Source organism: Anolis sagrei, chromosome 12 (assembly GCF_037176765.1).
Source record: "Anolis sagrei isolate rAnoSag1 chromosome 12, rAnoSag1.mat, whole genome shotgun sequence".
Lineage (NCBI taxonomy): Eukaryota > Metazoa > Chordata > Lepidosauria > Squamata > Dactyloidae > Anolis > Anolis sagrei.
In genome coordinates this window covers 10,908,567-10,923,415 of record NC_090032.1, presented here as the reverse complement: position 1 = coordinate 10,923,415, position 14,849 = coordinate 10,908,567, and the positions used below count along the sequence as shown (strand labels likewise).

General features: G+C 43.4%; 1 protein-coding gene across 1 annotated transcript in view; it reads right to left on the bottom strand.

Moving 5' to 3' along the window:
* Positions 1-14,849, bottom strand: part of SYVN1 (synoviolin 1) — a 48,036-nt gene that overhangs the window by 11,485 nt on the left and 21,702 nt on the right. The window contains exons 6-13 of the mRNA XM_060758211.2: positions 14,332-14,435; positions 10,440-10,566; positions 10,201-10,300; positions 6,381-6,446; positions 5,992-6,108; positions 3,314-3,480; positions 1,904-2,056; positions 1,583-1,702 (exon numbers count right to left, since the gene is read on the bottom strand). Coding sequence (XP_060614194.2) covers positions 1,583-1,702; positions 1,904-2,056; positions 3,314-3,480; positions 5,992-6,108; positions 6,381-6,446; positions 10,201-10,300; positions 10,440-10,566; positions 14,332-14,435 — 954 coding nt within the window. The remainder of the gene's footprint in view (positions 1-1,582; positions 1,703-1,903; positions 2,057-3,313; positions 3,481-5,991; positions 6,109-6,380; positions 6,447-10,200; positions 10,301-10,439; positions 10,567-14,331; positions 14,436-14,849) is intronic.

The window sequence follows — 14,849 nt, the reverse complement described above, 5'->3', positions numbered from 1 at the left end:
ATTGAGTAAAATACTAAATACAATAATAATAATCATAATGACAGAATAAAATAATAAATAACCTTGACTCGAGTATAAGCCGAGGGGGACTTTTTCAGTTTAAAACAAGGGTTGAAAAACTAGGCTTATACTTGAGTATATACAGTAAGTACATTTACACTGAAGAAGGTTAGAATAATTATTTAATCTGAGTTGGACAGTCTTAATCTCAAATGACACTTTAATGTAAATATTCAAAAACATCAATTAATTTTATTGGTATCTATTTTTATTTTGAAATTTACTCGTAGCGGCTGCATTTCCCACTCTCGGCTTATAGTCGAGTCAATACGTTTTCCCAGTTTTTTGTGGTAAAATTAGGTGCATCGGCTTATATTCGGGTCAGCTTATACTAGAGTATATACGGTATATTAGTACCAAAAGGGTTATGAATTAGTTTTTGGTTTGGTTATTTGGGGTGCTGATTCAGAAAATTGCATTGGATAGACTACATCAGCTCTGGTTTCTGATACAGAACATATGCCGCGTCCAGAAGTCGCCATCTGCTCACCCACAGAAAACCATATTTAATAAGCCTCGGCACTGTAAGAGGGATTCGTGAGACCAATACTCCTAATAATACTAATATTAATATTATTATTATTATTATTATTATTAATAATAATAATGCTTCATTTATATTCAGTCCTATCTCCCCGGAGGGACGTTACATATGTTATAATTTCAGTTGGACCTGATCATAAATATAGTTGTTCCAATTTTCCATAATTCCTTCTTTTCCATGCTATCACTGTCTGTCTTGCTAGAATCAAAATTTTAAAAGGTCCTGTTCTTTTGTATTGATCTTATTATTCCCTAATACTCCCATTAATATCAGTTCTATATTCACTTGAGAGGGGCCATGAGGACGCAGCGAGTTAAACCACTGAGTTACTGAACTTGCTGACCGGAAAGTCAGCAGTTCAAATTCATAAGGCGGGGTGAGCTCCCGCTGTTAGTCCCAGCTTCTGCCAACCTAGCAGTTCGAAAACATGCAAACATGAGTCGATCAATAGGTATCGCTTCTGTGGGAAGATAACGGCGCTCCATGCAGTCATACTGGCCACATGACCTAGAAGGAGTCTACGGACAGCGCCGGCTCTTCAGCTTAGAAATGGAGATGTGCAGCACCAGAGTCGGACTCAACTAGACCTAATGTCAAGGGGAAATCTTAACTTTACCTATATTCACTTGGAGTGGTATTTAAAATATTTTCCACTATTCCCCCCCCCCCCCCATTTATTTTTACTTTTAAGACATTTCCACCACATATGAGCATAGGTAGGTAGTCCCCTGACATTAAGTCCAGTCATGTCTGACTCTGGGGTGTGGTGCTCATCTCCATTTCTAAGCCGAAGAGCCAGCGTTGTCCGTAGACACCTCCAAGGTCATGTGGCAGGCATGACTGTATGGAGCGCTGTTATATGAGCATATGAGCATACCATCCTTTATTTGTATTTGGCTAGAATAAGTGACACAGCCCCTCTGTTGTAGAACCCATTCTCTGAAATCCAGCTATGCAGCTTTGGGTCCCAAAACTTACCAAAGAGAGGCGGGAAGGGCATCCCCATCCAAGGGGGAGGGAAGGGAAAACCGGGAACTGTCCCAGTGGAGGCTGTAGCATCAGAAGTGGAGGCTGAATCACTCCTGGGTCTTGAGGTTCCTGGTGGAAGCATAACATCAAACCATTGACATTAAAACCATTGAGATTAAAAAACATTTTTAAAGTTCAAAAAGTATTCATGAAACATTCGCCTCAAACCAAGGAAAAGACACAACCAAAGCACCATGGCTGTTCACACTAGAGCAGGCAAGGTGAGTGTGCGGCCCTGCCAAGTGCTCTGACTTGCGAGGCATTTCTCACCTGCTACTTGGGCTCCTGATGTGGAAGGAGCGGCCGTTGAAGCATTTTCTGCATTGTTTTGTGGCTGAACGCCAGGCACTGGAGGGAACGGAGCCATGGGAGGCCACAGGGGGAACATCCCTGGGGGAAAAGGTGGCAGGATGCCTTGGGGAACTGCAGAGGGAGGGAAAGAAATACATGAAATACAACAAACCGAGATTTCTGAAAATCAGAATTATTGACAAAGATAAATTGTCTTGTTTGTGTATAAAACGGCACTGAATGATTGCCACATATGTATGTTCTTTGATCTGCCCTGAGTCCCCTTCGGGGTGAGAAGAGCGGAATATAAATACTGTAGTTAAGTAAATCGTTCAAAACACATCTGAAACAGTTTTTTTTGGGCTATATGGCCATGGTCTAGAGGCATTCTCTCCTGACGTTTCGCCTGCATCTATGGCAAGCATCCTCAGAGGTAGTGAGGTCTGTTGGAACTAGGAAAATGGGTTTATATATCTGTCGAATGACCAGGGTGGGACAAAGGACTCTTGTCTGCAGGAGCTAGGTGTGAATGTTTCAACTGACCACCTTGATTAGCATATAATGGCCTGACAGTGCCTGGAGCAAACTTTTGTTGAGAGGTGATTAGATGTCCTTGTTTGTTTCCTCTCTGTTGTTGTGCTGTTGTAATTTTAGAATTTTTTAATACTGGTAGTCAGATTTTGTTCATTTTCATGGTTTTCTTTCTGTTGAAATTGACTACATTTTCAATGGCTTCTCTGTGTAGTCTGACATGGTGGTTGTGAGAGTGGTCCAGCATTCTGTGTTCTCAAATAAGATGTTGTGTCCATGTTGGTTCCTCAGGTGCTCTGCTATGGCTGACTTCTCTGGTTGAAGTAGTCTGCAGTGCCTTTCATGTTCCTTGATTCATTTCTGGGCAATGCTGGAGCACTCTCACAACCACCATGTCAGACTACACAGAGAAGCCATTGAGATACACAAGCATGGGGACAATTTCAACAGGAAGGAGGAAACCATGAAAATGAACAAAATCTGGCTACCAGTATTAAAACCTATAAAATTACAACAGAGAGGAAACAAACAAGGACATCTAATCACCTCTCAACAAAAGTTTGCTCCAGACACTGTCAGGACATTACATGCTAATCAAGGTGGTCAGTTGAAACATTCACACCTAGCTCCAGTAGACAAGAGTCCTTTGTCCCACCCTGCTCATTCCACAGATATATAAACCCTTTTTTCCTAGTCCCAACAGACCTCACTACCTCTGAGGATGCTTGCCATAGATGCAGGCAAAATGTCAGGAGAGAATGCCTCTAGACCATGGCCATATAGCCCGAAAAAACCTACAACAACCCAGTGATTCTGGCCATGAAAGCCTTCGACAATACATCTGAAACAACTGCTTACAGTTTGGGGGCTGGGGGATCAGTGGAGTCTGATGGGGCGGCTGCTGCTGCTGCCCGCCGTCCTGCTGTTCGGGGGCAGCCTGAGACTGAGTGGGGAGGGAGGCGCGGAGGACATCCATTCGACAAGTGGGGCAGGTCTGCTGGCGCTGGAACCACGACCGCAGGCAGCTAAGGAAGAGGCAGCATTTGTTATACTTATTCTGCCTTTAAACCCAAGAAACTCACACTGGTGTGAAAATTAGTATTATTATTAATATTATTTTACTGACACAAAAACACAGTATGTCACAGCAAACGAGATCTATATGCTGGATTTCGTATCACAAAATCACAAGTCAAACACTTCCCAAGTGGGCAAGCAGATGGCAACTATAATATAATATACTAGCCATCCCCTGCCACGCGTTGCTGTGGCCCACATGGGGGTTCTGTGTGGGAGGTTTGGCCCAATTCTATCGTTGGTGGGGTTCAGAATGCTCTGATTGTAGGTGAACTATAAATCCCAGTAACTACAACTCCCAAATGCCAAGGTTAATTTCCCCCAAACTCCATCTGTGTTCATATTTGGTCATATTGAGTGCTTGTGCCAAGTTTGCTCCAGATCCATCATTCTTTGAATCCACAGTGCTCTCTGGATGCAGGTGAACTACAACTCCCAAACTCAAGGTCAATGCCCACCAAACACTTCCAGTATTTTCTATTGCTCATGGGAGTTCTGTGTGCCAAGTTTGGTTCAATTCCATCGTTGATGGCATTCAGAATGCTCTTTGATGGTAGGTGAACTATAAATTACAGCAACTACAACTCCCAAATGGCAGAATCATAATTTTTTGAGTGATGGTCACTTCTTGTGTTGTGAGACGTTTTGTTGCCAAATTTGGTGTGATTTTGTTCATTGGTTCTTTTTTTTTAAGGTACTCATTATACACAGAGCATATATATATATATATATATATATATATATATATATATATATATATGCATGCTAGCAGTCCCCTGTCACGCGTTGCTGTGGCCCACATGGGGGTTCTGTGTGGGAGGTTTGGCCCAATTCTATCACTGGTGGGATTCAGAATGCTCTGTGATTGTAGGTGAACTATAAACCCCAGCAACTACAATTCCCAAATGTCAAGATTCTATTTTCTCCAAACTCCACCAGTGTTCACATTTGGGCATATTGAGTATTCGTGTAGAGTTTGGTCCAGATCCATCATTGTTTGAGTCCACAGTGATCTCTGGATGTAGGTGAACTACAACTCCCAAACCTAAGGACAGTGCCCACCAAACCCTTCCAGTATTTTCTGTTGGTCATGGGAGAACTGTGTGCAAAGTTTGGTCCAATTCTATTGTCGGTGGGGTTCAGAATGCTCTTTGATTGTAGGTGAACTATAAATCCCAGCAACTACAACGCCCAAATGACAAAATCTTTTTTTTTTAGCGAAGGACATACATTGGGTTGTTAGGTGTCTTGTGTCCAAATTTGGTGTCAATTCATCCTGTGGTTTTTGAGTTCTATTAATACCACAAACAAACATTACATTTTTATTTATATAGATTGTAAGTACATATAACTTGTAAGCCACTCTGAATCCCCTTCGGGATGAGAAGAACGGAATATAAATGTCGCAAATAAATAAACTACTGGATAGTATATGTTCTGTATCAGAAACTAGAGCTGATGTGGTCTACCCAATCCAATTTTCTGAATCAGCACCCCAAATAACCAAACCGAAGATAAAGTTGACCAAAAACTGATTCGTAACTCTTTTGGTACTAATGTTGGAGAGTGAGTGGTCCCTGGTTTAAAAAAAGTTGGGAACCATTGTTATAACTGTTCCATGTATAAAGCCACCATGGCACATTCGGGGGTATTAAAAATGCGGGCTTTACAAAATAACACCAAGTCATCCTTTAGGCCCTTGCGCTATGCTACTCTGCTGCTGAGTATGCATGCCCAGTGTGGAACACATCCCACCACACTAGAATAGTGGATGTGGCTCTTAATGAGACATGCCGCATTATCACAGGGTGTCTGCGCCCTACACCACTGGAGAATTTACACTGCTTAGCCAGTATTGCACCACCTGACATCCGCTGGGAAGTAGCAGCCAATAGTGAAAGGACCAACGCAGAGACATCTCCAGCTCATCCCTTGTTTGGGTATCAGCCAGCACGTCAACGACTTAAATCAAGAAATAGTTTTCTAAGATCTAGAGAGACACTCACTGGAACACCCCAGCAAGCGAGAGTCCAAAAGTGGCAGGCTCAAACCCAGCACCTCAACCAATGGCTGATACCAAATGAGAGACCCCCCGGGCACACAGAAGACTGGGCGACTTGGAAGGCGCTGAACAGACTGAGATGCAGAGCCATCCTTCAGAAATGGGACTACAAAGTTGAATCCACGACATGCGAGTGTGGAGAAGAGTGAACCACTGACCACCTGCTGCAATGTAACCTGAGCCCTGCCACATGCGCAATGGAGGACCTTCTTGCGGCAACACCAGAGGCACTCCAAGGGGCCAGATACTGGTCAAAAGACATTTAATCAGCTACCAAGTTTGCAAAATTTGTGTGGTGTGTTTTTTTTATCTGTTTGTTTGTTTTGTTCTGTTAGAAATGTAATACAATGTTCTGGTTGCGGATGACACGATAAATAAATCCTTTAGGCGGGTTCACCTGGTATGGAAGATGTGGTTGCAAGGCAGGCGTTTTGCCCCCGTCACCATCTCCTCTCGGCAAATGATGCACACGTTATCCATGGCTTGCAGCTCTTCTGGGGTGGCATCAGGGTACCTGATGAAAGGGAAAGGGTCTTCCATAAGAGGGAATTGGGAATTCTGATTGATGTGAGTTACTGCTCCAATAAAGATTGAAATATAATAAAACAACGTTTGAGGAAACCCCCACAATTAACAACTTGTTCCATTACTGTCTGCTGGGTTGCCTAGGCCTTCCTAACTGGTTCCTTCATACAAAACCGCTGTCATAGCTGTTCATTCAGATGGCTGGTCAACCAAAGGAAATCATCAGAGTCCACTGTGAAAAAAGGCATAGCAAATACTCACAAGGTGTTCATATTGCGGATGGCGCGGCGGGACATGATGGCGTCCGTCACAGCTTTCTTGAATTGCCTGGATGGACAGAAGCAAGAGACAAGTCAGAACATTTGCTAGGAAGGAACACCAAGCTCATTTCAGATTTCACTGACACCTCTCAAAAAACGAGTGTGAGAACAACAGGTTCAAAGAAGAAAAAGAAAGTTTTATGTACCTGGGGAAAACTGTTCTAATAAAACATTAAATTTGTTATACACTAACTAATTATTAATTACAAATTATTAATTATTTTAAAAGAGCCTCTTACTCCTAAGTCAATTTGTAAATGTTTCGTTTTTTGATATAAACCAAGAATGACACCTTAGGCAATCCCTTGCTGTCCAAATATGATGGCATTACAAGTTTGTTTGTTTTTTTGTTGTGTCAGGAGTGACTTGAGAAACTGCAAGTCGCTTCTGGTGTGAGAGAATTGGCCGTCTGCAAGGATGTTGCCCAGGAGTCGCCCAGATGTTTTGAAGTTTTATCATCCTTCTGGGAGGCTTCTCTCATGTCCCCGCATGGGGAGCTGGAGCTGACAGAGGGAGCTCATCCACACTCTCCCCGGATTCAAACCTGCAACCTGTCGGTCTTCTGTCCTGCCGGCACAGGGGTTTAACCCACTGCGTCACTGGGGGCTCCACCTTACCACTGTAGTGTCCTAATGATGGATATGTGGGTGACTGCGGAGCCCTATTCTTGATCTGCATCTTCTCCCACAGTGAGGACATTGGTTTCCAGGTGGAAGGTGGTCCCGGTCGGGGTTGGCTTGACACGCCTTCCTCTTGGCACATTTCTCCCTTTCACCCTCCATTCGTGCCTCTTTGAATGCCGCAGCACTGTTGGTCACAGCTGACCTCCAGCTGGAGCGCTCAAGGGCCAGGGCTTCCCAGTTCTCGGTCTCTATGCCAGAGACTTTAAGGTTGGCTTTGAGGCCATCTTTCAATCTCTTTTCCTGTCCTCCAACATTCTGTTTTCCGTTCTTGAGTTCGGAGTAGAGCAACTGCTTTGGGAGATGGTGGTCGGGCATCCGGACAACATGGCTGGTCCAGCGGAGCTGATGGCGGAGAACCATCGCTTCAATGCTGGTGGTCTTTGCTTCTTCCAGCACACTGACATTTGTCCGCTTGTCTTCCCAAGAGATTTGCAGGATTTTCCGGAGGCAGCGCTGATGGAATCATTCCAGGAGTTGTATGTGACGTCTGTAGTCTATGCCACTGTTTTAAGGTTAGCTTTAAGCTCACATCTTGAAATCTCTTTTCCTGTCCACCAACATTCCATTTTCTGCTCTTGAGTTGGGAGTAGAGTAACTACTTTGGGAGGCGGTGATCTTTGGGTTTGACATTTGGACAACGTGGCATTCCATAGCCAAAGGAGGGCATTCCATAGCCAAGGGGCCACCGCTGAGAAGACCCTGTCTCTCGTCCCTGCCAAACGTATCTGCGAGGAAGGCAGGATCGAGAGCAGGGCCTCCCCAGACGATCTTAAAGTCCTAGATAGAATCATAGTTGGAAGAGACCTCAGTCCAAACCCCTGCCAAACCCCTGCCAAACATCCAGTCCAAACCCCTGCCAAAAAGCAGGACTATTACATTCAAAGCACCCCCAACAGATGGCCATCCAGCCTCTGTTTAAAAGCCTCCAAAGAAGGAGCCTCCACCACACTCCGGGAAAGAGAGTTCCACTGCTGAACGGTTCTCACAGTCAGGAAGTTCTTCCTCATGTTCACATGGAATCTCCTTTCTTGTAGTTTGAAGCCATTGTTCCATTGCGTCCTAGTCTCCAGGGAAGCAGAAAACAAGTCTGCTCCTTCCTCTCTATGACTTCCTCTCACATATTTTATACATGACTATAATGTCTCCTCTCAACCTTCTCTTCTTCAGACAAAACATGCCCAGCTCTTTAAGCCGCTCCTCATAGGGCTTGTTCTCCAGACCCTTGATCATTTTAGTCGCCCTCCTCTGGACACATTCCAGCTTGTCAATATCTCTCTTCAATGGTGGTGTCCAGAATTGGACACAATATTCCAGGTGTGGTCTAACCAAGGCAGAATAGAAGGGTTCCTAAGGAGAGATACATTCGGATAGGCAAGCCAGACCGGAACCGTTGATATGGCATCAGATTCCAGATATGTGAACTAGATAATAAATGTGTCCACCGGGACCGTGGCACAGCTAGCTGAGTGTTTTTATGAGCTCCCTGCAAATAACCTGCTCCTATTTTTATCTCATTAGAGTCTTTTAATCATTTCATTCTGTACATGTGGCCCTCCCACTGTTATTGTGATTGTGTTTATTGGAATATTATTTTGTTACTGTGTTTATACTTTTTTCCCTATGTAATTTTGATGATGTTGCTTGTTGTTGATGTTCTGGTTTTATTTTGCTGTAACATGTTGTCCAGGCTTGGCCCCATGTAAGCGGCTCCAAGTCCCCATTGGGGAGATGGTGGCGGGGTAAAAATAAAAATTATTATTATTATTATTATTATTATTATTATTATTAAGATCACTTCTGCCCAAAAGGTCATGAGTTCGAAGCCAGCCCAGGTCGGGGTGAGCTTCCAACCAATTGTGTAGCTTGTTGTTGACCTTTGCAACCTGAAAGACAGTTGCATCTGTCAAGTAGGAAAATTAGGTACCACCTATGTGTGGGGAGGCTAATTTAACTAATTTACAAGGCTATAAAAAAGACGCCAGCAAAGCATGCGGGGAATGCGGAAGTACTTCATCAGTGTTGCAGATGGACAATGAAAGCGACAGCTCCCCTGGTGGCCAGAAAAGTTAAATAGCCTCTGACTGTTTGTCTATATGTGTTGCGTGTCTATGGCATTGAATGTTCGCCATGTCTGTGTACATCTGCCCTGAGTCCCCTGCGGGGTGAGAAGGGCGGAATATAAATAATGTAAATAAATGAATTAATTAATAATACGTGTGAAAAAGATCTTGGAGTCCTCGTGGACAACAAGTTAAACATGAGCCAACAATGTGATGTGGCGGCAAAAAAAGCCAATGGGATTTTGGCCTGCATCAATAGGAGCATAGTGTCTAGATCCAGGGAAGTCATGCTACCCCTCTATTCTGCTTTGGTTAGACCACATCTGGAATATTGTGTCCAATTCTGGGCACCACAATTCAAGAGAGATATTGACAAGCTGGAATGTGTCCAGAGGAGGGCGACTAAAATGATCAAGGGTCTGGAGAACAAGCCCTATGAGGAGCGGCTTAAGGAGCTGGGCATGTTTAGCCTGAAGAAGAGAAGGCTGAGAGGAGATATGATAGCCATGTATAAATATGTGAGAGGAAGCCACAGGGAGGAGGGAGCAAGCTTGTTTTCTGCTTCCTTGGAGACTAGGACGCGGAACAATGGCTTCAAACTACAAGAGAGGAGATTCCATCTGAACATGAGGAAGAACTTCCTGACTGTGAGAGCCGTTCAGCAGTGGAACTCTCTGCCCCGGAGTGTGGTGGAGGCTCCTTCTTTGGAAGCTTTTAAGCAGAGGCTGGATGGCCATCTGTCAGGGGTGATTTGAATGCAATATTCCTGCTTCTTGGCAGGGGGTTGGACTGGATGGCCCATGAGGTCTCTTCCAACTCTTTGATTCTATGATTCTATAATTGTTCTTCCAAACTGTGGGCAACGGCCTGGTGATTTTGTCCTTTTTATGGAAACAGAGTATTTAAAAAAGCTTATAAACCCTGTCATAAAAGTTTTTACGTGAATGCAATCCAGGTCAAATAACTTAGATTCCATCAGTGCTTGAACACACACAACGTTAACCAAAACCTGTCTTACCTCATAGCTAGGTACATGGGACGGATGGCAAACAGTGGGAAGGTGTGCACTTTAATCATTATGGTCATGAAGGCCACATACAACAGGACCTTGATGAAACCTAGGAAAAGAGAAAGAGGGTTCACAAACTGTTAAATTGGTGCCCCCCATGAGGAGAAGCTGCCTGAGACACATTTCTGTTGAAATCACATAAGTGGCCCAAGTTCTCTCCCACTTGCCTCTTCCTCGGATTCCCTCACCTGTGAAGAGCTCCGTATAAAGCATATAGACCGCCTTGTTGTCCCAGGGGTTTTCACTCTGGAGGTCAATGGAGTGCAGGATGTACTTGATGAAAATAGTGAGCACCATGGTCATCAAAATGGCATACTGCAAGAGTGACAGAGAAAACCTCACATCAGCTGGTAGAACTCCTGCTGGTGTTTCTCAATCTGGGGGTCGGGACCCCTGGAGGGGTCGCGAGGGGATGTCAGAGGGGTCACTAAAGACCTCCAGAAAACACAGTATTTTCTGTTGGTCATGAAGGTTCTGTGTGGGAAGTTTGGCCCAATTCAATTGTTGGTAGGGTTCAGAATGCTCTTTGTTTGTAGATGAACTATAAATCCCAGCAACTACAAATCCCAAATGTCAAGGTCTATTTTCCCCAAACCCCACATTTAGGCATATTGAGAATTCATGCCAAGTTTGGTCCAGATCCATCATTGTCTGAGTCCACAGTGCTCTCTGGATGTAGGTGAACTACAACTCCCAAAACTCAAGGTCAATGCCCACCAAACCCTTCCAGTATTTTCTGTTGGTCATGGGAGTTCTGTGCGACAAGTTTGATTCAATTCCATCGTTGGTGGAGTTCAGAATACGTTTTGATTGTAGGTGAACTATAAATCCCAGCAATCACAACTCCCACAGGACAAAATCAATACCCTCCCCCAATTCCACCAGTATTCAAATTTGGGTGTATTGGGTATTTGTGCCAAATTTGGTCCAGTGTATGAAAATACATCCTTCATATCAGATAATAATAATAATAATAATAATAATAATCATAAACATTATTTATACCCTGCCTCCATCCCCCCAAGTAGAATTGAGGCGGCTTACATAAGGCCACGGCCATCAATACAGTAAACGCAATATAAACACAAAGAACACAACAGATAATCAAAAAATAAATTACATAAAATGCAAAACCGTATTTTCATTACTATTCATAACAGCAAGAAAATGACAGTTACGAAGTAGCAATGAAAATAATTTTATGGTTGGGGGTCACCATAATATGAGGAAGCGTATTAAGGGGTCGTGGCATTAGGAAGATTGAGAACCACTGCCCTATCTCCATCCTCATAAAAGGCAGACAGCAAGATGGGGGTCTTTCACAAGGCCTCCCCCCCCCCCCCATTCTACCATCACTACAACACTGCTTTTAGGAATTATTAAAGAGTGATTCAATGTGTTTTGAAACATGTTTTATTCCTATATTGCTTTTTATTTGTCTGTTGTGAAGTGGGAGGCAATACAGAAAACTCGTTGCCCTCCAGATCATGTCAGAGCTGCCAGCGCATTAACATCTATTAATGTTCAGCCATAAGTATATTATTATTATTATTATTATTATTATTATTATTATTATTATTTGATGCACAAGATTAGTACACAGCAAACAAAATCACTATGCTGGCTTTACTGCAGATGGGGATAACAATAACAACAACAATAATAATAATCTATTATTATTATTATTGTTGTTGTTGTTATTATTAGAAAAACAAGATGAGTCCACAGCAAACAAGATCACACGTTGTATTGGATCACACGTCAGACACTTCCCAAGTGTCTAGAACTATGTGATGTATTGCGAATAATGCATGCAGATCCAAGTAGGGTGGCCTTTTGCAGCTGACAGATGGTAACTTTGCCAGCGCCGATTGTTTTTAAGTGCAGGCCAAGGTTTTGAGGCACTGCACCCTTTTGTGTGCCGATTACCACTGGGACCACCTTGTGCAGTTTGATCTTTAAATCCTCATATCATGTTTTTCCAGTTGCTTCTCGTCAATCCTGCTGTCACATAGGATTTATTATTATTTATTTATTTACAGCTTTTATATTCCGCCCTTCTCACCCCGCAGGGGACTCAGGGCGGATTACAGTGTACACATATATAGCAAACATTCAATTCATTTGACATACGAACATATACAGACATACACATAGGCTATTTAACTTTTTCTGGCCACTAGGGGAGCTGTCACTTTCATCGTCCATCTGCGACGCTGATGAAGTACTTCCGCATTCCCCGCATGCTTCCCCGCTGGAATGCTCTGCTGGAGTCTTCTTTATGGCCTCATAAATCAGTTAATTTAGCCTCCCCACACTTTAAGGTGGTACCTTATTTTCCTACTTGACAGATGCAACTGTCTTTTGGGTTGCAAAGGTCGACAACAGGCTACACACAATTGGTTGGAAACCCACTCCAACCCGGGCTGGCTTCGAACTCATGACCTTTTGGTCAGAGTGATCTTAATGCAGCTGACACTCAGCCAGCTGCGCCACAATCCCGGTGCAACATCCACGATCCATACGTTGTTTTTGTTTTTTTCACGATTGTGAGGTCAGGAGTATTATGCTCCAAAACTCTGTCTTGTCTGAATTCGGAAATCCCATAGTAGTATGATGTGTTCATTTTCTGTAACTTTTTCCGGCTTGTGATCCCACCAGTTCTTTTTCACATGCAAACGGTATTCGTGACACAAGTTCCAATGAATCATCTGAGCCACGGTGTTGTGCCTCTGCTTGTAGTCTGTCTGCGCAATCTTCATGCAGCAGCTGAGGATGTGATCTATTGTTTCACCTGCTTCCTTGCAGAGTCTACACTTGGGATCTGTCATCAACTTTTCAATTCTGGCTTTGATGGCATTTGTTCTCATGGCTTGTTCTTGGGCGGCAAGAACCAGACCCTCCGTCTCCTTTTTCAAAGTTCCATTTGTGAGCTACAGCCATGCTTTTTCCTTGTCCATTTTGCTGTCAACTGTCCATAGAAAGGCTTCTTTTGGTTCCCCGCCCAGATCATAAGCCAGTTCTGCCAGCATGTTAACATTTATTAATGTTCATCCATAAGTCTATTATTATTATTATTATTATTATTTGATACACAACAAGATTAGTACAGTTTTCTTTCCTGCGATGCATTATATTTTTACGGTATTCACTTTATTATTGTTGTTGTTATAATATTTTAAGGGAGAGTTTAAAAAGCTTTAAATAAATAAGTAGGGGGAAACCTCAACTTAAAGTTTTCCCTTTCTCAATAGTCTAATGGAAGGGAGGAGGGATGATATGAAGCTTGTGACCCAAAATCTGGGCCAGAAAACAAAGAGCTACTTATACGATGTGTAAGGAGCTTGGTAGGAACTTTGGAGTGAAATATCTTTATTTTTCTCTTTGAACAGTAGACAGGCTATTTGACTTTTCAACCCCCAAAACAGTTCTGGCACATGACTGGGGATGCACATACAGTACAGAATGAAAAGAGTTTGACACTGCTATGGTTCAAACTGAATCTTGGCAGGCAAGCAGCACTCTTTAGCAGAGAAGGATAAAGGTAAAAGTTTTCCCCTGACATTAAGTCTAGTCGTGTCCAACTCGGGGGGGGGGGGGGTGTTCATCTCCATTTCTAAGCCAAAGAGCCAGCGTTGTCCATAGACATCTCCAAGTTCATGCGGCTGGCATGACTGCATGGAGAGCGGTTACCTTCCCACCAAAGTCTACTCACATTCGCATGTTTTCGAACTCCTGATTCTTGGACTGGATGGCCCATGAGGTCTCTTCCAACTCTATAATTCTATGATTCTAACTGCTAGGTTGGCAGAAGCTGGGCCTAACAGTGGGAGCTCACTCCGCTTCTCAGATCTGAACCACCAACCTTTTGATCAGCAAGTTTGAAAGTTTAATCGGCTGGGATAAAGAGATTACGTCCTGTGATTCCATGTCTGGAGAAAGAGAAAGGTGATGCCTGCCTGCGGTCCCTTTGGTTCATTATTTGCATGTGTTCACTGGTCTGCAATATGCGTGCCACAACAAAAGGATCCCAAGAAACCACCATTAATGGTACAGTCCTACACAGTCACCCTCACTGACCTCAAACCCAAAGACCAGCTGGACCGAGGCTCCCCGCGTGAGGATGCTGTGGTACGCATGGCTGACAAACAGGAAGTCCAGGATGCCCAGGAGAACCATTAAAGCTGAAAAGAGCAAATTGAACGATCAAGAGAAGAAGAAACCACAGAGGACACAGTGCCCACTCACCCACCATAGTCCCAATATTTTAACAACCTCCTAACAGAAATTCATATAGTAAACAGTTAAATAATAATAATAATAATAATAATAATAATAATATTTATTTATACCCCACCACCATCTCCCCAATGGGGGGAGGAGATCTGGAACCTGCATCAATAGGAATCTAGTGTCTAAATCCAGGGAAGTCATGCTCCCCATGCTCTATTCTGCCTTGGTTAGATTACACCTAGAATATTGTGTCCAATTCTGGGTACCACAACTGAAGAGAGATATTGACAAGCTGGAATATGTCCAGAGGAGGGGAACTCAAATGATCAAGGGTCTGGAGAACAAGCCCTATGAGGAGCGGCTTA